This window comes from Microplitis mediator, chromosome 7, assembly GCF_029852145.1.
Source record: "Microplitis mediator isolate UGA2020A chromosome 7, iyMicMedi2.1, whole genome shotgun sequence".
NCBI lineage: Eukaryota > Metazoa > Arthropoda > Insecta > Hymenoptera > Braconidae > Microplitis > Microplitis mediator.
The window spans coordinates 26386575-26411292 of NC_079975.1; the positions used below are offsets into that span (position 1 = coordinate 26386575).

The following is a 24718-nucleotide window of genomic DNA, read 5'->3' on the forward strand; positions in this document are numbered from 1 at the left end:
CCATAACATTATGGGAATAGTTCCCATAATATTATAGGAATAGTTCCTATACCAATATGGGAACCATTCCCATAATGGTATGGGAATGATTCCCATATCATTATGGGAACCATTCCCATAATGGTATGGGAACTATTCTCATACTATTATGGGGATGGTTCCCATAATATTTGGGAACCATCCCTATAGTAGTATAGGTACTGTTCCCATACCATTATGGGAACCATTCCCATAATGCATAGCAAAACTTCCCATAATTTTCTTTCCGTGTTGAAGAAATAAAAATATCGAAAAATTATAATAAAGCTTTTTTGTAGAGCGTCGAATTTCCCATAAGAATATGTTTTGAACATTCAAAAGTATTGGTCCCACCGTGAGCTACAAAATTCCAAAACTTAAAGAATAAATGTTCCCATGTTATTTAAACGGAAAATAGAAAATTGCGATGCGGCAGTTGTTAATATTAATATTAAGAGCTCAAACTTTCACAGTATTTTTTTTTCGTCATTTCCAACAATATTTTCGATATAATGAAGAAAAAAAAAATTATTCGATTTTTTTGAATCAGTCTTGTAACTAATCTTGTAAAAATAACGACTTGTTCATTAAATAAAATACCGGCGTATGGTCAGAAAGATGTTTAAGAAAAGTAAAATGAGGAAAACGACGTAATCTGATAAGAAGATCATAAACCTCAGTAGTTTACAAGACCTCAGTATCGTTTTCCACCATTTTCCCAGCCCACCGATCGTAAATCCTAATCTCGACACTTAATCACAGTACATTTACCAAATCACCACCGGGGACCATCTTCATCCCCCCACTCCCGTAAATTCAAAATATCACATCGCAAATAATCTGCACCATCTTTCAACAAATCATCACTGGCTTCTAAACTTCCTATCCCCAACTTCAGTAGCTCATAAAAAAAATTACCAATAATTCCAGTAGATAAATTCCCTCATAGTCAGACATTCCCGCCATATTTTACCTCATGCATGAAATTATGCTTCAAAAATTTAAAAAATCCTCTACTAATTTCTTTTCACGCAACAATTTATCAAAAAAAAAATCAAGTAGTCGCACTTTCATGTGATCAGACATAAATTTTTTTTTCACCAAAAAAGTCGATTTTAATAAAAACCCACAAGAGATTTTCACCTTTGAAAAAAATAATCTTATATTACTGTACAACAGACAATAAGAAAAAGAATAAAAGGACAAAAGTGTGAAGGGTATTAAATAAGTATAAAGCGTAATATAAGTATATAAATAGGGCGGGAAAAATACTATGTGAGGTTGAGGTGTAACGTTGAGCCGAGAGAATTCTCTCTGCTCTGCTGTGCTCTGCTATATTCTTATATATATATATACATATATATTGTAACCAGAGGGTTTTCTACGAGGAGATGAAAGCGACGACGAGTTTCCGGCCGACGCGCACGAACCTCCGTTCGCGGAAGGGGTTACCGAGGGTGTTTGTGAGTAGTACGATTTACTGAGTTGCTCTCTCTGCAGCCCTCAGTCTCTTATTCAACCTGTAGTATAACGTTCTTATTACTCTTTAAACTCAAATTATTTATTATTATTACGCGGGAATAAAATTAAAACTTACAGAATAATAACTTGGATGGTTGGAATAATTTTTTAAAATAAAATTCATTTAAATTTTTGAATTCTTAATAAAAGACTTTTAAGTTGAGATAAAAAAGCTTGTCACTGAAGCATTTTAACTGCTCGAGTGATTGCACATGAGTGAAATGAAAAGGTTGAAGGTGGATAGTAAAAAATAAAATATTTTACGTGGATATAAAAACACGCGGTGGTAAAAAGTGATAGTATAAAATGAAAAAACGGATGCATGGGTACGAGTATGTACAAGTGTTGGAGTGGTGTGTGAAGATTGAAGAAATGCCATTGGAAAATAGAATATAGGAATCCTTTATAAAATATATAGGGAGATATATAAAATGTTACGAGTCCCTTGGACGATTGAACTCGACGGAAAGTTTCAATTTCGCGCTCACCGGTCAGTGTCTCGGCGGGATACCTAGAGACAGTGCGATATCGTTCTCGTGAGAGGTGATTAGCTCTAACAAGATACAGTTAATATTGTCGGGTGAAAATAACAAACTATATTCTGTTGAATTTTTATTTAAGGGTGCAAGTAAGTACGGGATTTTTTAGATTTTAAATATCTTTCAAACTATTGGTTTTAGGTGAAAAAGTTATCAGTACTTTTTTGTAGCCCGTTAAATTCTCTACAAAAAAGTATGAGTAGTAATTTTTCATATTTTTGATATTTGAGCCGCAATTTTCAATTTAAGCTGAGTTGCGATTAAATAAAAATTTGAATTTCGAAAACTTATGAATTTTTTATTTATATTGATGATATCTCGCGAGATTTTGATTTTAGGTAAAAAAGTAATAAGTAACTATTTGTAGCTCGTTAAATTCTCTACAAAAAAGTATTCGTAGTACTTTTTCATATTTTCGATATTTGAGCCGCAATTTTAAATTTAAACTGAGTTGCGCTTAAATAAAAATTTGAATTTCAAAAGTTTCTAATTTTTTTTATTTATATTGATAATATCTCGCAAGCTTTTGAGTTTAGGTAAAAAAATAATTAGCACTTTTTTGTAGAAAATTAAAAGAGCCAAAAAAAACATCATTAGCAATTTTAACATAAATCGATTAATTACCGGGTTATGAATTAATAACTCCAAAAAAGTAGAAAAAATTTCTAATAAAAATAAATCCCAGAATAAAAAATGATTTTATCGTAATTCATTAAGAGCATTAAACATGTATTACTCAACGATCTGACCCGTATGACCTCATCGCCATTAATAAGCGATCAAATTAAACCACCATGTATATGCAAACACACAGAGCTTTCACATCCCAGCGAATTCAAACCGCTTTCAAATTAATTCACATAAATGTCCAACGATAATTATCTCTCTATTATTTCATCCTTCAACTAAAAAATAATGACTTGGTATTTAGTGAAACTAGAACTAAAACTGATACTAAAACTCTCTAATTAAAATTAAAAAACCTCTCAACTGTCTGAAACAATTTCGCAATTACACAAATAATTAATTAATATTCCAACAAATAGATATTTAATTTCACGTTTTAATATCCCGAGACTGCTCTAGGCCGCGACTCCTCCAGCAAGAGTTTAAAAGAGACAGAGACAGAGGTCGAAGGAGGGTAGAGTATCTAGGGTGGCAATAAGGGTACAAGTTTAAGATCTGACCCAATGAAAATGGACGAGAGTCTACTACACGATAATTATCAGCAAACTAGATAGAGTTGCGGTTAACTTAAATTACCTTTAATTATCTACTGAACTTATCAATTAATTTTATCATCGATGTTTTAACTAATTTATTTCTAAAGCCAATTAATTTTTTTTGTTCAAGGTCAGTTAATTTATCAAACGATTGCAAGTTAAATAAAAATCATCCAAAGAAAATTTCTAGTTTGGAAAATCGAATGATACGCCCTGGTGAATAATTTCACTTGCCCTCTGTATATATATCACGTAAGCACGATAAAACTTTTTTTTTTCCTACTCTCAGGAGACTATTTTTGGATATTTTTATATTTTTTATTTTTTTTTCCACTAGAGCACACTGATATAATATAAGTGGTCATGAAATAAAAAGTAACAGAGAAAATAAAATTTAATCTAAGTGAAGAGTAAATAAATTCAATTGTGCTTCCAATGTTTAAAAAAAAAAAAAAACTAATTTTAAAAATAAAATAGAAAATTAAATTATTTGACAGCAAATTAACTATCGAGCGGCTGAAGTATTTTAATAAAATAATTTAATTTTAAATTGAAGAGAAAAATTAAGTGAAGTTAAGATGAAGTCTGACAACATTTAGGTTGAGAAAATAAAATTATTGAATAAGAAAAATAAAAATAATAATGAGCAAAAAGGAGGAGAGAAAAAATTGAGGAAAGATAAAAACGGATTCGTGTAATGTCTCATTTTCAACGGGCAAAGGACACGCATTTCTTTTCAAGAAACTCGATAGATCAAATAAATAAAAAAAAAAAAAAAAAACACGTTGAGGCAGCGGCGATATCATAAAAAATATAACGTATGATTTATGAGATCTCGTATTTTTTTATCGAATAATAAAAACTAAAATATTGACGACAAGCAAAAAGTTGACGTCACACGCAGACGAATATATATATATTTATAAGTATCAAACATATCCTGAGTGCAATTTATTTTTTAGTCTCATTTACTTTTTATGTAGATGGGATTTTTTTTTCATTTTTTTTTAGAGTTGAAAAATAAAAACTGCAGATTGTTTGATAAGATAATCTCGTTTAAAATCAATCAAAATAATTAAGAGGATTACGTAATCTTTTGTTGGATTAAATGGAACCGATGGTTGTTATTATTTAATGAAAAATATATAAAATGGGAAAATAATACAAAATAAATATGACGAGATAAATCTAGGTCATGAAGTAATTTATATATTTTATATGAACAAGAGACTAAAGCTCTTATGTTCACCCAATATAATTTTAAACGGGTAAATTGCGTAGTAATGAGTTACGTAAGCTCGACAAATTACGTCTAGTCCACAAGTTTGATGGCAAGTCGCGCTTAATTATGTAAATGATTTTTTTTCCAAGTACTTTAACACGTGAAAAAAATTTAGGCGCGTAAATAAGATTTCAAAAGTTTAATTTTAAAATTATAATTTTTTTCGCGCCAAAAAAGAGCGAAATCGCTAAAAATGTTTTATTTTTTTTACAGGAAATAAAATAAAAGAAAATGGATGAAGAGTTGTCAATATCTCTAGTGATAATACTAGTTATCGGAGGAATAATGATAACAGCTTTACTCACGTGCTACGCGTGCATTTTCCGCGACTTGTGCTGCCAGAGGGTCGACCGCGCGAAGCGACGCCGGACCGGAAGAAGTCCCGCAGCCGGAGGCTCTGGAGACGTCACACGGAATCGTCACGAAGTGATTCAGCTCAACGACATCACCCAGGGCGAGAGCATGCCCACGGAGACTGAAAAAATTTAACTCCCATCCCGCCGTCCCATTAAATAATTATCATTATTAATTATAATTAAAAAATATAAATAAAACTGTATTTATAAAATAATAAAACAAATTAACAATATTTAAACTATATATTTTTATACACAAATACATTTTTATTTTCCAATTCAATAGTTTATTATTATTTATAATTGACTTGGTCTTCGCTTATTTCTAGCGGCATACAACCGCGCCCTGATTTAGTCGCTATCTTAGATTTTTATTGGTAACTTTTATTTTTCGCCACTAAGGCAATTTTATTAATTAATTAATTATGGAAGATTAGTGATTAAAATAATATCTTGATATTTTAACGACTAGCTGATTCTATTGTGCAATTGTTGGAGTACAGAAATCACAACTTCATGTAATGTCTGTAATTAAAAATAAATAATAAATAATAAATCATCACTTAATTAATTGGTAATTAATAATTATTAAAAAAAATAAAATTACTTGAGGTTTGCAGTGTTCCTCTAGCCAACTGAAGACACAAGCTGACAGTTCAACAAAATTAGCAACTGAGATGTGATTAAAACTTTGGAACAGTTGGTCCATTATACCCTGAAACTGATCACGGGCCATAAAAATTAATTATCATTAAAAGAAAAACCACAGTAGCGTTAAAATTGTTTGGTAAATTTACCACTTGGAATTTAGTTTCATCAGAAACCCGCATCTCGGTATGATTCGGCTGAGTCTGATGCGCTTTGACAATTTGCTCGTAATTCGCCTCCATTATTCTGAGAGCCAGGACTTCTTTGCGCAGCGCATTCCGCTCTTCCTCCTGCTTCTTCTTCTGCTGGAGGAGAAACTGGATGTAGTCAATGGACTTTTGCAGAACGGAGGCTTTCGAAAGCTTGTACCCGGAGGAGTCCGAGTGCTGGCACGACGGCACCAAATCTTGCAGAGAATCGTAACCTTTTTTTATCGCGTCTCTGCGCTTTTGCTCGGCCTGGGTATGGGCTTCTCGGCGACGCTCTTTGTAACTTATCGTTGAGTTTTTGTTGTCGCTGTCTTCATCTTCTAGAATTAATTTTAGTTTTGATTTTTATTTAATTTTATTACGAGTGTGAATGTACCAGACATCAGACAAATTTGTAATTAATAATAAATACAGTAAGTAATTAATAAAATTAAATTTAAAAAAATGCGCATTTAAAAAATTTGAAAATTAATAAGTGCATTTTTTATAAATTTTTTTTTTGATTATTTACTCTACTTATTTTGAATTTTAAATTTGTCCGATGTCTGGTACATTCAAACTAGTATTTTATTATCAATTACCAGTATTGTGTGCTGATGATGATGGGGTATGTAATGAACCAGTGCTATTACATCTAGAAAATACATATCTCTCTGTTGGACTTGACGGTTCCAATTTCATGTCACTGTCAGATCCATTGCTGCTGTTATTCAAATTTTTCATTTTTCCTGCTAAAAAAAATTGATCTCAATAATTAGAAACTTAATTTTTTTTACTATAAAATTACTAATAAAAAAAAATTGATTTATTGTAATTTTCCATTAGAAAAAAAAATAACCTAAAAAAATACTTACGGATCTCGTGAGTTTCTTTAATGGGATCGGCCATTATTATTTACCAACAAATTGATAATTACACAAAAAAACACTTGTTAATTATTCGGAAATGAATAAAACAAAAAGAAAATGTAAATAAAGGAAAACGGAAAACTAATAAGTTTTCATAAAAACATTGGCAGTTATATCGGATGTTTTAAAATAAAAACGGATTCACTTCCAAGGCCATTGTGGATAAAAAAAAAGAAATAAATAATGATAAAGTTAATCAACACATATGTCACACGTCAGTTAAGTAATTGTTATTATTATTGAAATGAATTATATTTCGCAATGACACCACGTAGAAGGGCCATTTTAATTAAATGATTTTTTAAAAATATTTGTGAGTACGAAGAAATCTGTATTATCTACAAAAAAACTTCTGTGTTATCGGTAATGGGGATTTGAAATGGCCGCGGTTGCCGCGCGCAAATTTTGTTAGTGCGCAGACGCGTACTATTTAAATACATAATTAATTTTAGCTTAAATTAACTTATTAATTATTATTATTACTTGCGCGGTAAATTTAAATATTTGAAAAATAAATTACTAGAAATTGGCGACAAATTAAAAATCGTGCAAAATAAAATGGCGGCAGAATATGATAGAAAAATATTCAAAAATTAAAAAAAAACACTTGAGTGTTTGAACAAACCTTGGCGGGGAAATAATATGCAGAAGGGTGTCCTAATACACTTGGAGATTTGAATTAAATTGTTCCAAGTGTATTTCAGCTAAAAAACGTCACTTAACTGCTATTTCCCCACCAGACGATGCCAGATGATTTTGCTCAGGAACTTGGAGTCATCAGCATCAGCAATTCGAAACACTTTACACTAGCACTGAACACTCAACACTTAACGACACCACAGACACTTGCACAATTTAAATTTTACAAACACTGGACATTTTAATTAAACAATTCTATGAGCAATAAATTTAATGGATGATTCCGCGAATTAACTGCACTACTGTCTTTCAATTTAATCGTAAAGAAGGATCTGGACTACTACTGCCGTTGACGATGATACTGACTGCTGCTATTGGACCTCCAGTTGATACACAGTAATCGATTTTGCAATTCATTCCCCCACCCCCACTTTAGCAAAAATTTGAACGTCGACTACAGTGACACGCAGCAGCGCCATCTTGGCGCGAAATTTCAAAATTGAAATTTAATAATTTTATTAAAATTTATTTGTGTCAATAATTATATTAATTAGACTAAAAAGTATACTAGAAATTTTTTATTTTCATCAATAATTTATTAAATATTCTTATTACTTGCGCGGTAAATTTGAATATTCAAAAAATAACATTAGAAATGGGGGAGAAATTAAAAATCGTATATCAAAATAAAATAGCAGCAGAATATGATAGAAATATTTAAAATATTAAAAAACAACACGCAAGTGTTTCGCGCAAAAATCTCCTTGGCTTTCCTTCAACTTCAACATGCACCCCTTCATTACCGACACCAAATGCCAACTTGTTTATTTTTATCTTCAGCACCGAAAGCAGTAAACATCAGATCATTATATATAAATCTAATTAATCAAATCAACCTTGATCTCTTGATACATATTTATAATCACAATCGATTACTTGATTACCTCAGCACTTTAACTTTATCATCAAAATGACAGCTCATTGATCAGCCAACGATGTAGTGACACCTTCCCTATAAAATGATTTAGACATGGCAATAAAATCATACTCCAAGTATGTCTACTATTTCAAATCACTCGGGACCTGCATCTTCATCTTCGGGTACGTACGCAAAACCGCAAATTTATTTATTAAATTAATAAAACAACTCATTGGTCTCCAGAGGCTGCTGGTTGGTCTACCAAGTGCGGGAGACATCACAACTCCTGAGATCGACCCTCGCGACCAATGTACTGAACCTGGAGCAAAACCAAGCCCACTATATTTACCTGGACTCTCATCAAAAAGGTGATCCCGCGTCAATTTATCAAAACCAATCCTAGTTTGTTGTCTCACTGGTGTTTTTCATTCATCATCTAGACATTTACATCTACAACAGTGGAGACCCAGCCGAAGGAAAGCCCTCAAGTCTCCTGAATGTCGTGACCAAGTGGTGGACGTCCCTGAACCAGTCGATCGCATACCGACACTTCAATGTGGCGAAGAATGGAACCAAGAACCAGAGAATGCGAGCGGTTTATTATCTAGGAACTCTGAAGCATCTCCAGTCCTGGAACTATCAGCATATCGCTCAGATGATGGACTCCAGAACAGCCGTAGCATTGGCGAGAATATCAGACTCTGATCTACGATTTTTTTTAAAACCTCCTTATCATTTTGTTGATAAAAAGTTGTACGAAATAATTGATCAGCTCTACCAGCTGCTTGTTGACATGGACAAGCTCTGCCAGTCGGGTCATTCATGTCTCATTCATTTTTTACACAAAAAATTTTACAGTTCCCGAGTAAGTTTCCTGATGATTTGAATATTTATTTAAATTTAAAAATTGTGAATAATTTATTTATAAATTTACTGACAGAAAAACTTGGAGTTTGATCACGAGCTGTCGAGTACCGATTTCACGGCAACTCCAACGATAAGTTGGGACGAGCAGTTGCTGATGCAGTGCATCGAAGCTATTTATCATCACACCTCAATCGAACAATTCAGCAGAAATCTAGCAGACGCACATGGACTCTCAGCTCTGATGGAAGTCAAAAAAAAATTCGCTGACAATATCGACGTGTGTGTTCTGCTGGCTAAAATAATATCGAACTTGTCAATGCACTCCGAGCTGCTGGATGTCATCTTCCAGTCAGGATGGATCGGAGTCCTGGCAGCCTGGTCCCGGGACAAGGACATCAGACTCGCTGGACCCGCTGCTAGGGCTCTGTTCAACCTGGACGAGGATGCCAACAACGGAGAGAAGTTTCCTAGAAGAATTTATCTGCTGCACCCGATGAACAGGACCAGGTCCGAACCCAAGGCTGATGTTGTCTTCATTCACGGGTTACTCGGAGGAGTTTTTATTTCCTGGAGACAGCGGGACCCCGACCCATCACTTAAAGTCGTAGGTTTGTTAATTATTAATTAAAAATTGCCCTCACCATAAATTATCACGACTCATTAATTATTATTATTATTTCAGAGCCTCGCAGAGAGTCTGAAGATCTTCTGATCAATATAGTAAAGGAATACCCTCAGGAATTTATAAGAGATCTAGCGCACGATCTCCAGATAAGAGACTGGAAAAAAATCGGCCATGATTACGAAATAATTTTGCATGACTGTCCGGTTTCCATGAACTCTTTAGCCTCCGGGCCGTTTACTTGTCCTGGGTAATGATCAGCTGATGACTCATCAGCTCCGAAACTCAATGTGTCAACAAGTTAATCAGCACGATAAATTTTTTCAGCAACGAAATCTGCACCGAATACCAAGAAAATTATTTAACTCGGACAGAGTGTTGGCCAAAAGACTGGTTACCCAATGACGTACCATCAGTTCGCGTGATTGGTATCAATTATGACACCAGTCTGTCTTGGTGGAGTCCTCCGTGTCCTATAGAAATTTTAAGGTAATTTATTTTAAATTAATTTATTGTTAATTATTTAAGTGATGATTCATTTTAGGAGCACAATAAGCGAGAGAAGTATCGAGTTTACCAAAAAATTAGTCATTGCGGGCGTAGGAAAACGTCCGATTATTTGGGTCTGCCACTCAATGGGAGGTCTGTTGGTGAAGCAGATGCTCGTCGAGGAGTCGAAGACTGGAGACAAACATCGTCTATGTGATAATACCAAAGGAATTATTTTTTACAGTACTCCGCATCGCGGGTCCCATGTCGCGACACTCAAACAAACCACTCAGATGCTTCTGTGGCCTTCTGTTGAAGTCCAGGAGTTGCGAGAAGGTAATCGTCATCAAGTGACGACCCCCAGTAGTCTATCCAAGTCACCCGCATCTACTTCCCAATGATTAATTACCGCAATTAAATTTTCAGAGTCGCCCCAGCTGCTGAAGCTCCACGAAGAGTTCATAAAAATGCTGGATCAGTACAAAATGGAGATCGTGAGCTTCAGCGAAACGAAATCGACGTTCGTAAGCGCGCTCAAAGTACCTCTGCAGATAAAATTTGTTTTGCCGGAATCAGCGGATCCAGGAGTCGGAGAATTTTACGAGATACCCCAGGATCACCTGTCGATATGCAAACCCGCGAGCAAGCACTCGTTCCTGTACCGTAAAATTGTTGATGTTCTCAAGAAAATGATAACCGACAATAATAATTAAGTGTAAAAGAACCTCGAATATATTTTTTTTACTTTATGCGACAGGGAGTTTATTTAATAAATTATATGCTAGTTATTTAGTATGTTAATTTTTTTAATTTTTTTTTTTTTTTTTAGACAGAGTTTGTTAAAAATTGGTGTCGTAATCGGGCGGATGGCGTGAAAAATTAGCAGTACTTTCGTAACCGACGAACTTGCTGCTTGTGTGAGATGGCTGATAGTAGTACCCGTTCCAGTCAGATCTCCAGCTGTCGTAGACGTTGTATTTTTCATTCTCGGGCACGATACCGTCCATTAAAATCTGGGGATTGTATTTTTTTAAGTGCCAGTTTTAAGAAAAAAAAATTTTAATAATGCATTGGTATTATTTGTAGTCTTTGTTTTATGAATGAGGTGATTAGATGTAATGTGACGTAATATGATGTCATGTTACTGTTACCTTATTTGAATTTGACTCAAAGGATTTTTCCTTCCATGCGTCGGCTTCGTTCCAGATCGTGGAGATCTCCGACTTTGGATACTCGTGAGATGATCTATGGGAAGACGCAACATGACTTGAGTGTATTATATTTTTAGCTGCATCCTCTCCGTACATTCCGGCTGTCGGTGGTTTCAACTTTGCGGCATTCTGACGATTCACCAGCTGCCAAAAAATTTTTTCGTCAATCACTTATAAATAACTCGTTAAATATTGAATTTACGTAAAAATTTATAGAGTACTTTTTTGTAGAGCTTTAAATTCTCTACAAAAAAGTACTCATTGATTTTTTCGTTAAAATTAATATTTAAAGCCCTGGAAGCTGTCCACAGTAGAAAATTAATTTTAAGTAAAAAAATCTTGTTCAAAAAAATAAAAATACTTACGACAGAAACACCAAAAATAATAATGAACAATAAGCCACCAACGCCAATGACAATAACGGCAATAGCCCACTGTGGGATCAGTCTGTCATCCTTGTCAAGTTGCTGGGGCAAAGTGACTCTGGGTATCACCACAAAGTCCGTGGACTTTGGATCGATCACAAAGTTTCCCAGTCTCACCGGGCCCTTGTTGATCTTGGTCTCGTTCCACCTGTGGGCGTTGTAGGCCCTCAGCGAGTCGTGGAACAGGACTTTCAACTCCTGGGTGTTTATCTTCTGGCTCAAGTCCTGGAGCTCGACAAAGTAGTCCACCAAAATGCTTCCCTGACTAAAAGCGTCAATGCGTATATTTTTGTACCACTTTCTCAGGATCGCAGACTTCAGGAAGACCAAGTTCATCTGGACAGAACATCAATTAATTCCCAAATAAAATTCCCACATAAAAAAAAAAAAAAAAAAATCAACGAACCTCTTTTTCAATTTCATCAGCCAGCAGTTGCCACTCCTTCGTATTACGGTCCAGCAACTCCGGTACCCAAGTCGCGTTACCAATAATCCTGATCGTACCCGCGACTTCGCAATCTTCTTCACAAAGTCCCGGTGTCGTGGGTCGGATCGTCGTCGTGGTGGTCGTCGAAGTCGAAGTAGTTGAAGGTTCACTAGTCGAAGTGATCATTGAACTGTTGACCGAAGTTACAGTCGCAGTTCTGGCGGCTTCAAGTAATTTTTCAATGGAGATCGGAGTCGTCGAGGGCGTCGGCCACCCAGTGAACTCCGTAGTGGCTCTAACTGGCCATCCCCTTTGAATTTTAGGTCCAGCAGTCTGTGCATCAGCAGGTCGACTTGTCGTGGCAACTTTGGCAATCGCTTTTCTGCCACCAGGTCTGCTAGGAAAGACAAGTTTTATTCCACCCTTGCTAGCTTCTGTGGTACTCGTAATTATTTCCTTGTCTTTACTGTCAACTTTGCTGTCACTTTTATCTACGGGTTTGAAACCAGGAGGCAGAAGCGCCGAAATGTCGACACTTGATTTTGAAAATAATTCCTGTAGACTTTTTTGTATCGGAGTCGCAGTCGTCTCTAGAACGTTGCTCTTGGTATCATTTTTCGGCTTAAAGTTCGGAGGCAGGAAGCTGCTGACATCAACAGGTTTCGCGAATAAATTCTGCAGCGGCAGCTCTTTAGTAATTTCGCTACTTTCAGGTTCTTTGCTCCCAACTTTGAAGTCTTTAGGCAGCAGTGCCGTGATGTTGACCTTAGACTTGGCGAGTATGTCACCAAGAATACTTTTCTCAGTGGTCTGGTCTTCTTTCTTCAATTTGTAACCCGGTGGCAAGAAAGCGCTGATGTCTTGAGCCTCACTCCTAGCTTTGCTGAAGGGCTTCCTCGTAGTTCTTCTGGTAGACTCAGTAGTAGAAGTGATTCTAGTCCGCGCGGAACCTGGCCAGGGTATACGGAAAGCTCTAGGCTTCTCAGTCTGATCGCTCATCACCTCACCACTGTCAGCTGTCTTGCTCTTGGCTTCTTTTGCCTCCAAGTTCTCCTCAGACTTTGCAGACCCACTGGTTTCTACTGTCTTCCGCCTCGGAACGAACTTACTGATAACCGGAGTCTTCGAGGTCGTGGTGAAGGTCTTCCTTGTAGGTCTCTGCTCGCTCAGGACATCAAGCTGAAGAGCGTTGCCAGCAGTTCTGAATCCCCCGGTCAGAAACCCGCTCGATAGTTCAGACTGCACCCGGTCCAGCTTGTCGATGATACTTTCGGTCGACTCGGCGACTGTTTTGTTGTCACTAGACTTTTGTCCATCAGCTTCGTCCTTGTCATTAGTATTTTTATCAACGCTATCGTAATTATTTAAATTAAAAGGTAGAAAACGTGCTCCGGAAATGCTCCGACTCGTCTGAACAGAGGCGACAATCATCGCATCTTCTGTTGTCTCATCAGCAGATGGAGATGATTCAGACGAATAAATTGTCGGCGGTGGTGACATTTGTTCAGTTGTCATCGGCAATGATGTCGGTACTGAGTACGTGCCATTTACAACACTTTTTGTTGTCACCACCGACACGACGGCTTCACCAATCAAAATTCTCCCATCATCTTCATCCTGATCTTCACCCAAAGAATCCGATTTATTTAAATTTATTATTTTTTTATCATTAACTATTTTATCTTTACTCTCTAAATTTTCTCTGACTATTTCTTCACTCTGGACTATTCGTTCATGACTATTTACTATTTCTTCACTAGCTGATTCATCATATGTGTCATGTTCATCTAAAATTTATTTATTTATTAATTAAATAAATTAAATAACTAATCGATTTTTTTTTAGTAATAATTTGTATTGATGTCACGGATATTGCCAAGGCTCAAAATAAACGGCAATTAATATATTAAATATATATATATGTGAGTACGGCTGATGACTTACTACCGGATACGCGCAATACAATAAAAAAAAAATATAAAGAAAAGTTTTATAAAAACAAAACCGTGGGAATTTACCTGCCGCTTGAGAATTTGTCGCATTATCATAATCATCGTAATATTCAGTTTCGTAGTCATCGGGAACTTCCTCCTTTGTTTCATAATCTATTGAACAAAAAAAATATGTAAGTATTTTTTTTTACAGATTCACGAAGGACAAAAAAATTTTGACTGTTAAATTCAAGGGGACAATTTGTGATCACTGACTATTAGGGTGGTCGTTAAAAACTAAATTTTCTTAGACGACCGATAAAAAGCTTTTTTTTTTTGTGAAAAAGTACCTGGGGAATTTTGTTTTTTCTTTTTGAGTAAAAAGAACACGTGCCGCAGGACGATCACAATTTTTCGATACAATCGCGGTTTTTTTTAAATATCTCATGAAATATGCAGATTAAAGGAAAAAATTATAGGGACAATTTTGTAGGAAATTAAATTCTTGACAAAAAAGGTCATGTTCATTTTTTTTATAAAATGTGTATTTTCGAAGATATTTTAAAAAAACTTTTCAGATCTTATCAATTGAGCATTCTAAGGATTACAAATTTTGAAAATAACTTTTTTCTAAATATAGAGACAACTTCGAAACTCGTAACATATCAATCATTAATGCTTGTTATACTTTCTATATATTTAGAAAAAATTTATTTTCAAAATTTGTAATCCTTAGAATGCTCAATTCATCAGATCTAAAAAAGTTTTTTTAAAATATCTTCGAAAATACACATTTTATAAAGAAAATAAACATGACCTTTTTTGTTAAGAATTTAATTTCCTACAGAATTGTTCCTATGATTTTTTCCTTTAATCTGCATATTTCATGAGATATTTAAAAAAAACCGCGATTGCATCGAAAAATGAACTCGTGTTCTTTTTACTCAAAAAAAAAACCAAATTCCTCACGTATTTTTTCAGTAAAAAGAAGCTTTTTATGGGGAGCCTGAAAAAATTCAATTTAACGACCACCCTACTGACTAATTGTCAACTTGAATTTAACACAAAGTCGACAATTTTTATTTGTTCTTGGAAAATTTAAAAATGACGTACGAATCTCTCTAGTTTCGACTGAGTCCTTATTTGGAGCTTCTTCATAGTCTTGGTAGTCTTCGTTTACTTCAATTGCTGTACGCACATCATTACTTGTTTTATTATCATTACTATTATTATTATTATTATTGTAGTTGTCAGTTGGTGCTGAGACTAAAGCCGCTTGATTTTGTTGATAGACGGAATTCGTTGGGTACAAACGATTCCATGGTCTAATTTCTGAAAAATTATTTCATAAAAAATTAATTTTTTTTCTCGTGAAAAATTCCAAATAAAGTAAGAACTGAATCCTGCAGCATTCGGGTTTTTTTTTTATTTTAATTTTATGAATATTTACATACTCAGACTTCAACATTTGATGAAAATTTAATTTTTACTCAGACGTAAATTTTCCTATTTTTTTAAATTTCAAATTTTTTCGCGGGAAAAAATGACTAGTTTAATTTTTTTAAATTAAATACTGAGCCTCGGAAATAAATTTCAAAAATAATTTAAATTTTTACTCTATTTATTTATAATTTAAAAAAAAAAAAATTTCGTTTTACCGAATTTTAAAATTGGGCAGCCGCGAAAAGTTGAAATAAATTTTCAAAAAAACTAAAATAAATTACAAAACTGCCTTCAAGATTTTCTCCGAAATAAATCACTCCAATTTATGATAATTAAAAAAAAACCAACATTCCATTGAAAAAAAAATCCGTCCCGCGGCACATAATTACCAAAAAAAAAAGTTATTACCCAAACTAAATATACCGTATAAAATTATCATAAATATTGAGCAGGAAGTGCTTTCTAACTGTACACCATGTACTTATAAGCGTCACACTCTTATTTATAACTCCGTATGTCCATTCCAGTAGCAAACCTTTACTTCCAACTCAGTCCCCGACACAACGAACCCGATTTTTGACCACCGTAGCAAATAAGAAAAAAAATTCCCAAATAAATAATAATAAATATAATAAATTTCTAACAATATTATTAAGAAACAAACTCGCAATCGGCCTACAGAAAATATAACGCGAGACCGTAGCCACTCTCTTTTCAGCTGGCCTTCGTTTTACCACGTAACCCAGTTCATACAATCCCGTCCAACGATATTATTCTCTTTGTCAAAAATAAATCCACATATTTATCAATTTTCCCCCCATAAAAACCAAACCCTTTTCTTCACCACCGACTTATCGCGCCCAGCAAACTGACTATCAGAAGTAAATAAATGAATAAATTACCTTGCTGTCTACTGCTGACAACAAACACCAGCAACACCAGAGCTAAATTTCGCAATATGACATCTCCATGCATTACCAGCTTCATAATTTCCCTTATTGGAAATTATTCAAAAAAAACAAACACCCGGGCTTTATTTTAAAAATTTGTCACCGCCCAACTTGACACTTGATAGACCAACTTTACTCGCGCATTTTACTCGCGTCCGACTTTTTTACACTCAGGCACTCGGAGTCCAATGGGGTGAATTTTTAAAAGTTTTGGCGGGTAGTCGGGCTGTCAAATTTTTCGGTAAACTATAAAAATGTATGAGCGCGATGGCATTTTTTAGTGTAGAGCAACATATTTGTCGCTGGTATATAACAAACTGATAGGTAGAAAGCAAAATCCTACTTTCACTCGTGGATACCAGCGAGTATCGAAGCTATGCAGGCACGTTGTTGCGAGAGGTATTCCGAGGCCACCAGCAGGACCAGAATTGTTGGTGCATTAGTGTGGGTATAAGCCACTGTAACTTGTGTAGGATAAGAACAAGTAGAAAAAGTAGAAGGGGCTCCAGTCCAGCTTCTGGCTCTTTTTACTGGTCGGCATCCTCGCGAGTGGGAGATCGCTGGGTTTACATTCAACTAAAAAATAACTAAACACATTGTCGCGTGTCCGCATGCTGTGGATTTAATCCACGGACTTTTCCTCGCTGGTTATCTGTTAAGGACAGCCTGGACTGACCTGGAGCAAGACCGCATCGCACGGAAGTTCGTTCACCCACGCGACCACCCTTTCCAGTATTGGGTTTTTTATTTTTTTTTTGGTGATAAAAATCCTTTTCGACGGCCTCCTCGAGGACATCCACTCCCGCGGGCATCGCGGTTTTTTTATCTAACTGGAATTTTTATATAAAATATTTTTACTTTCGATTCCTAGTGGAAAATTCCATGGGCGTGAGAATTAAAAGTGAAAACGGTCTTTGTTGATCTGGTTACTGCTAATGGTTACGTTTAGATTTTTTTTTATTTCTAAGGATAATTGTCGTTGAAATTTACCCATGTTATAAAAATTTATACTTTGAGAATTTAAAAAATAATAAATAATTAAAATTTTTATAAATTTATCGAAAATAAAAAAAAAAATCGGGTAAAATAAAATGTCGATGACAATAAAAATTTCCAAAGTCGCTTTGGTATAAAAGTAACGGAATGCATTTTATTTTTTTTACTTTGATGTCCTCCCGGATCCTGTTTGTCGCGACAGTTCGCGGAACTCGAAGGGAATGGGCGCTCAAGGTTTTAAAAATTAGAGTCTTATCGTTGATACAAAGCACAATAAATTAAATCAATGATATAAATTTAATAGATATATAAATTTAAAGGCATTATTATTGAACCTAAAATTACATGACAATGGTGGGGGTTTTACTTAATAAATGTATTTATTTTTTAAATCTTTTAATTTTTGTCTATATATAAACTTGATGATTTGGTGTCGGAAGTTGGACAGGTAGATCAGCTGGAAAATAACAATTTATTTATTTACTAGCAAGTAATTTATATAAATTTCACGTTGAGGAAAATGTTGATGGACACTCACTTGGTCGTGGGTCTACGAGAAGGCTCTGAGGCAGTAGGAGGCGGAGGTGGGCCTCTGCGTGCCAGTTCTTCAAGGTAACCCATAAGTAATCTCGTGCGCTCGGCGGCCGCGGCGTCTAACACTAAAAATCTCCTGTCTTTCTTCAAAATGTCTTCTATTTCCGTCAAGCATGCGCTGTTCTCCTGCACCTTTTTGTACGTTTTGTCGGTTATCAATTTAGTCTCCTGCAGCAGCTCGCGGAAGTCCGCTTTCGCGGCTACCAGTTTGTCTTTGATATATTCCTTGAACTCCTTCTCGCATTTCTGAAGCAAAATGTTTAGATTATAAAAAAAAATCTAGACGAAATATCAAAGAACACTCACCCGATCGCTGGAAGAGAACTTGGTGTATCTGGGATCATCTTTCAGCAATTTCTTGATGTCTTTCCACGAGGCCGTGAGCTCGGTGGAGGCTCCGACTTCGTCAAGCAGCTCCCGGAACTTGTCCCGCTTTTTGCGACCCAGCTGCTCAATGTGTTCGTTAAATAATCGCTCCTTCTCCTCCCGGTCTAAGCTGTCGGCGAGTTCCCATCTGTGGTCTTTTCTTAGCTGACGTTTAGCTTCTCGCCATGCCAAGTCTCCATTTCGCACCTGGTTTTTAAACATTTAATCGACAATCAATAAAAGTCTAAAAATTCTCCCAATTATTTTTAAAAAATTTAAATTACCAAATCAGCGAGTAGTGCACTGAAATGTTGGACAGCTTCCGTGTGTCTATGGTGCTGTCTCTCCTTATCACGATCTCTTAAATGTGTAGCCAAAGTTCTCTGAACTTCGCGTTCTCTTTCACGTAAACTCGCCTCGGCTCTCCGTTCCCGTTCGCGTTTTTGTTTCTCGCGATCTTCCTCTGAGTCCGAGTGTTCATTATTTTCATACTTCTATAAAAAAAAAAAGTCAATAAAAAAACCCTATAAAAAAAAAAAAAATACGTACATTATCTTTTTTCTTATCGTCGTGATCTTCGATCTCTCCAATCTCTTTATCATCCCTCTTATCTTTTCCATTTTCCTCGGCAGTATCGCTGCGCCTTTTTTTGTCCTTATCTCTGTCTTTATCTTTGTCCTTATCTTTGTCCTTGTCCTTATCCTTGGAAGATTTTTCTTTGTGTTTATCCTCCTTGCGGTCCTTGTCCTTCTTGTCGGACTTGTGATGATCCTTGTCCCGGTGTCGATGCTCCTTGTCCTTATCCCGGTCGCGCTCCTTCTCGCGCTTCCGTTCGTCCTTCAGTATTCTTATGTAATCGCGAAACCAATCCTCGCGCATACTCGCGGAATCGACGGCGCGATACCGCCAATCAGCCTCCAGGATTTTTTTACAATCGCCCCAGTGCGAGTGCCTGTCGATGTCTTTGTGCTCCCGTAGCATTGTCGTGAAATCCTTTTTCACCTGAAACGGTTGTTTATTTATAATACATTAATTTTTTTTTCTACAAATATTTTATTTTATTTTACAATTAACGCTAATTCTTAATTTTAATTTTTTTCCAATAAATTTATTTCTATTTTTAAATTTAGTTTTTTATAAAAAATATATTCATTGGAAATTATTTTATTTATTTTCTGAAATAAAATCATTAATTATTAGGCTGTAAAAAAAAAATTATTATTTTATTTATTTTTCGTACCTCCGCTAATTTCTAAAAAAAAATTTATCTCATTTTTTTAAAAATTTATTTCAGAAAAAAAAAATTAAATTCGATTCATTAGCGGAGATTCGATTATTTATCTGAAATAATTAATTAACTGGCTGGCCTCGCTGTAAAATTAAAAAAATATTAATTACATTAATTGGTAATTCGGTGAACGATGACGCGATTTAGATACAAATCGACCATTTAAATTTTAAAAAATAAGTAAATAAAAAAAAGTTTTTTAAAAAATGACTAAATTAAAATAAAATAATTTACCCATTTTTTTTTTTCTAAATGAAATAATTAAAAATAATAACAGACAAAATAAAAAAAAAATAAACGACCGTGAATCCGTAGACTCGCTACCTCATCGTCTACATCCCCAAGTTAAGTCTCAAGTTGTACATTTAATTGTTTAGTAACCAAATATATATAAATTCATACAAGTATATATATATATATATTTATATATGTAATCAAAAGCTTAACGGCGGGAATTAAGTATTTAATTTATTTGTGTTGCTTTGAAGTAACGAGGAGTACGAGTAATATACAAATACCGAGTTGGTTTTTTCATTCTCATGACTCTGCTTTGGAGTTAAGAATGCGGCGCGCGAGGGTGTGTGCCAACGGTGCCACGCAGTGTGTAGTTGGGGATGGAGATCAGACATCATCCCATGCCACCAACCAGCTTCGGTAACACCAAGCCAACCATCCACATAATGTCCTGTCTGCCTCCTGACTGAAGTGGAGAGTTCAGAATACATAAGTCAGTAACTAACAATTCATTCAATTTTTTTTTCTCATTCTCTTTAATTAATTTTATTAAATTATTCTCTTATTTCAATTAATCATAATCATTATTATTTTTTAAAATTACAACAAACGTCTCCCGGTCGTTAGATTTTATCTCTATCATTTAATTTAATTTAATTTAATTAAATTCAATTTTTTTTTTTTTTTAAAAGCTTACAAGTTGAACAAAATAATAACATACCTAGTATATCTGAAATAAATAATAATTATTGCTGAAAACAAAATAATTAATCAAGTAATTGCATATTTTATTTTATTTGTAAGTAAAAAATATTTATATGCAATTACTTTACCTAGAATAATAAAAATTAGTCTTAATTGTTAACGATTTATAATTTTTGTTGCTAAAATTAAAAAAAAAACAAGTGTTATTAATGTTGATGGTGATAAATTTAATTGATACCTGTTCTCGTTTGGCGTTTTTTTCTTCTTTTTCCCGTTTTCTCACTTCCAGTATCCACTCGTTGAAAAGACTTTCTCGCTCGCGCATTTTTTCGACGTTTTTAAAACGCTCGTCGCGCCCGTGCTTTTGCGCAAAATCGCTGAAAGACGATCTGCGAATATAAAAAAACAAAATAAATATTTCAAGTTGTTTATTTGATTTAAATTTAAAAATTTAAAAAAACCGCCACGTACTTTCCATGTAAATTTGCCTCTTCGAGTAATTTTTGAAACTGATCCTTACGCTCCTTCATTTTATTTCTTTTTTCCCTTCGCTCTTCTTCCGCGCGTTCCTTCACGTACTTTTCAAAGACTTGCTTGCGTTCCTTGGAGGTCAGCAGCAGATACCGGGGGTCGAATACTATTTTGTGGAGTTCCTTCTCCCAAGTACTGAATGCCGATACCTGGAGATTTAATTAAATCAGTTGACTTATGACTCATTTATTTATCGATCTACCAAAATAATAAATTAATAAAATAAAAAAAAAATTTACGTCTTTCTCAGCGAGCATTTCTTTGAATGACTTGATCCTGGTGTCAAGTGGGACAATCGCTCGTTCTCTGGCGGCGCGAACCTCGGCTTCGATGGCAGCTTCCTTGCCGATGTCTATCGTTTTCTTACCTTCTTTCTCTTCCTCTTCTTTGACAACCGCGGCAGCTGGTTCTGAGTGAAAGAAGGAAATTTGTAAAATAACTTGACCAGGTTCAGTGAAACGGAAGCATAAAATAAAACAAAATAATAATTTTACCTTCAGGCTCTTCTTGCTTGGGTTTCTTAGCAGGACCAGGCTGGTCATCGTCACTACTGTCACTGGAGTCATCTGGCCTCGGGTTTTTCTGACTAGCTGCAGCCTCGGGCATGTTGGCCATCATCTTTTCAACGTCCTGTCGCCCAAGAAGATCATCAGGTCTTTCCCAAACGGAAATTCTCGACGAAGGATTGTAAAAGAAGACCCTACCGTCACCAGTCCATACGACGCACCAGGGAGTACCAGGCACTGGAGTGCTAGAAATCGGACGCGACTTGTCTTGGGGCTTGGCCGGCTCTTTCGGAGCCTCTTCTTTCTTCTTACCACCGGCCTCCGGTTCTTTAAAACTGTCTTTGGTATCGTTAGCAGCCTCAGGCTGTCCTGCTTTGTCCTGCTTCACAGCATCAGGCACAGCATTGGTTATATCCGGGGCCGCCATCTCCTCGGCCTTTTGCCTGACCGCTATTTTAGCAGCCTCAAAATCTTTAAGAGCTTGGGGTTTTTCCCACACAGACTCACCGGCTTTGCTGTTGTAGTAATAGAGACGACCGTCTGGAGAGCGATGCTCGCTCCAGAGCATCGCTGCCGCCACTAGCTCCGAGTCCAACTGAGAGATAATTGCTGGGTCTTCGGCTGGTGTTTGGGGAGCCATCACGCCGTGCATCTGCGGCATTCCCCATCCAGTTTGCGGCGGGCCATACCCACCAAACGGTTGGAAACCTGGCGGTGGCATTCCAAAAGGTGCCGCACCAAATGGAGTTGCCATGGGAGCGCCATATTGATTTGGCATTCGGTGCTGCATTGGTACCATGTTCGGTGGCGGTTGCAACATATTTGTAGCTACTGGTTGAGTTGCTGCTGCTGTTGTATTTACATTTGTCACTGTACCTGATCATCAATAATCAATCATCAGTAAATAATTAATATTAATTAAACAAATAAAATAAAAAAATTACCATTAGGCTGAGCAACTTCAACGACCGATTGCTGCTGCTGTTGTTGGTTGACGACTTCCTGAGCTTCATTAAGCATTGGAGGTGGGCCAGTACCTGGTGGCGCTGTGTTTGCCTGATTCATTGTATCTGCATTAGGTGATTGATCATTACCTGGCGTTCTTGGCTCAGCAAGCGGCTGCTGTTGTTGCTGCTGCTGCTGTTGTTGCGGTTGCTGCTGTTGCGGTGGCTGCTGTTGCTGCTGAGGTTGTTGGTTTGCCGTTGACACTGGGGTTGATTCTCTGGCTGGCTGTTTAGCTGCACCATGAACCAGTTGCTCCAACTATCATAATTTAAATAATTAATAAATAAATAATTAAATAAGTAAATGAAGTTTATGCTGATGTAATTTACCTGATCTTGACCCATAACCCGAACATTTGGGCCCTCGGGTTTGGTCCACGTAGTGTCTCTAGACCGAATATTGTAAAAGTAAGACTTGCCATCCGCTGTCTTTGTTTCGACCCATACCTCGCCATTAAGGTCCAATCCTGGAATGTTGTTTTGCTGCTGAGGTTGCTGTTGCGGTTGCTGCTGGCCTGGAATCTAAATAACAAAAAAAAATAAATAAAGAAAGAAAAAATTAATCAATCTACATAAATAAAATAAATATTTACGCTGTTCATGTTGGGCGGACCCATTCCAGGAGGTCCGTACGGATTTCCTGAAGCCATTGGTCCATTCATCATGTGCGGAGGTGGCTAGAAATCATCACGGTTACTGCAGTCCATCAGCAAACACAATAATAATAAAAAAAAACTTACCATTCCTGGTGGGCCCATCAAATTAGGAGGTCCCATCATATTTGGTGGGCCCATAGGTCCCCAGCTCGGGTCAAACGGCGGAGGGCCTCTGTACCTGGGTCCCGTGGGTCCCGGTGGACAATTAGGTCGCGGTGGTCCTTCGTAAGGATACCCATTGTTAGTTCCTCGGTAAATCGGGCCTCTGGGTCCGAATCCTCTGCCCCGAAATCTCGGGCCTCCGCCTCCTCCTCCGCCTCCACGCATCCCGTACTCGAACCCGCGGTCGTGAGGGCTACAAAAAATTTAAATAAAACCACCCGCCACTTTTCCACATAAAAACGTAAAAAATAAATAATTTTACCTGAAACCACCACGACCTCGTGGCATATAATGCCGGTACTCGTCACCTTCGAATCCGTACTCTTCACCTCCTTCTTCCATCGGTTCTTCGACATGCTCCTGCTGCTCAGTACTAACTGCCGGTACTTCCTGGGTAACAACACCAGGTTGTTCACTAGCAGTCTCCATTATTTATTTGTTTATTTATTATTTATTTACTTAAAATAAATAAACAAGTGAATCAATCAACTAGACTTTTGCCGAGCAAACTGACGCCCATTTATATTTAAATTTATCTTAATTACAATTAGACCTCGCGAGCTAAAAAAAAATATAAAACTCTGTGACAATTAATTTCAAGTCCCGAAACTGTGAATTCGTAAACATGTCGGTGCTTGGCAATGAAAAAAAAAACACACACACAATAAACTATATATATATTATACAATGGATTAAATATTAAACTCTTGGTCACAAGTAGAAACTGAACCACAAACTATTTATACAAGACCCGAATTATAAATTAATTATGACACAAATTAATTACTGTAATTATTTTATAAATATATTTTTTATATATTTTTCGGTGCTGGAGTACGATGAAGATTGATTCTTATCAATGTCAATTGTTTTTGACGCGACAAAATGCCGGATCTGGATGTGATGTCCAGAGGGTTATGTCCGTGTCTATGTCTGTGTCTGGGTGTTTTAAACTGTAATGGCTGCTCTCTGCACTCTGTTTTTATTTTACAAACTTTTTTTTCCTCTGCTTTATCAACTGACAGCTGATTTCAAGCGCTGCGCTCTGG

At 36.0% G+C, this 24718-nt stretch overlaps 4 protein-coding genes and 1 long non-coding RNA gene across 12 annotated transcripts; 2 read left to right on the forward strand and 3 right to left on the reverse strand.

Annotated features, from left to right (window-relative positions):
• Positions 1-1504: 1504 nt before the first annotated feature.
• Positions 1505-4814, forward strand: LOC130671655 (uncharacterized). Of its 2 annotated transcripts, XR_008990551.1 has the most exons (3): positions 1505-2167; positions 3432-3553; positions 4797-4814. It is a non-coding gene; the product is annotated as an uncharacterized LOC130671655 (long non-coding RNA). The 2 variants fall into 2 exon arrangements; XR_008990550.1 differs by lacking the exon at positions 4797-4814 and having other exon boundaries at positions 3432-3557.
• Positions 4815-5396: 582 nt separating this feature from the next.
• On the reverse strand, positions 5397-7003 carry LOC130671654 (max-like protein X). 3 transcript variants are annotated; one of them, XM_057475696.1, is made up of 5 exons: positions 6651-7003; positions 6378-6527; positions 5737-6113; positions 5547-5660; positions 5397-5464 (listed from the first exon to the last, which is right to left on the reverse strand). In XM_057475696.1, the coding sequence occupies exons 1-5, from the start codon at positions 6682-6684 to the stop codon at positions 5408-5410; spliced, it is 732 nt and encodes a 243-aa protein (XP_057331679.1). In that variant the 5' UTR covers positions 6685-7003; the 3' UTR covers positions 5397-5407. The 3 variants fall into 3 exon arrangements, with proteins under 3 accessions (XP_057331679.1, XP_057331678.1, XP_057331676.1); XM_057475695.1 differs by having other exon boundaries at positions 5737-6116; positions 6378-6524; positions 6651-7002; XM_057475693.1 differs by having other exon boundaries at positions 5737-6116; positions 6651-7001.
• Positions 7004-8160: 1157 nt separating this feature from the next.
• On the forward strand, positions 8161-11203 carry LOC130671211 (protein SERAC1). Its single transcript, XM_057474957.1, has 9 exons — positions 8161-8444; positions 8506-8630; positions 8703-9127; positions 9203-9737; positions 9812-10001; positions 10079-10240; positions 10296-10576; positions 10667-10955; positions 11070-11203. Exons 1-8 carry the CDS (start codon positions 8374-8376, stop codon positions 10951-10953), a joined length of 2076 nt encoding a protein of 691 aa, XP_057330940.1. The 5' UTR covers positions 8161-8373; the 3' UTR covers positions 10954-10955; positions 11070-11203.
• Positions 11080-17047, reverse strand: LOC130671210 (mucin-2). 3 transcript variants are annotated; one of them, XM_057474954.1, is made up of 7 exons: positions 16580-17047; positions 15348-15566; positions 14322-14408; positions 12283-14090; positions 11817-12212; positions 11392-11595; positions 11080-11253 (listed from the first exon to the last, which is right to left on the reverse strand). In XM_057474954.1, exons 1-7 carry the CDS (start codon positions 16662-16664, stop codon positions 11080-11082), a joined length of 2973 nt encoding a protein of 990 aa, XP_057330937.1. In that variant the 5' UTR covers positions 16665-17047. The 3 variants fall into 3 exon arrangements, with proteins under 3 accessions (XP_057330937.1, XP_057330939.1, XP_057330938.1); XM_057474956.1 differs by lacking the exon at positions 16580-17047 and adding an exon at positions 16101-16241; XM_057474955.1 differs by lacking the exon at positions 16580-17047 and adding an exon at positions 16086-16131.
• An 854-nt stretch (positions 17048-17901) lies between these two features.
• Positions 17902-24602, reverse strand: LOC130670752 (transcription elongation regulator 1). 3 transcript variants are annotated; one of them, XM_057474229.1, is made up of 14 exons: positions 23932-24602; positions 23592-23862; positions 23445-23528; positions 23182-23373; positions 22792-23110; positions 21836-22723; positions 21581-21750; positions 21282-21490; positions 21049-21199; positions 19133-19585; positions 18868-19074; positions 18524-18790; positions 18162-18463; positions 17902-18080 (listed from the first exon to the last, which is right to left on the reverse strand). In XM_057474229.1, exons 1-14 carry the CDS (start codon positions 24096-24098, stop codon positions 18077-18079), a joined length of 3684 nt encoding a protein of 1227 aa, XP_057330212.1. In that variant the 5' UTR covers positions 24099-24602; the 3' UTR covers positions 17902-18076. The 3 variants fall into 3 exon arrangements, with proteins under 3 accessions (XP_057330212.1, XP_057330211.1, XP_057330213.1); XM_057474228.1 differs by having other exon boundaries at positions 18868-19077; positions 23932-24601; XM_057474230.1 differs by lacking the exons at positions 23592-23862; positions 23932-24602 and having other exon boundaries at positions 18868-19077; positions 23182-23239; positions 23299-23373; positions 23445-23511.
• Between the last annotated feature and the right edge of the window lie 116 nt (positions 24603-24718).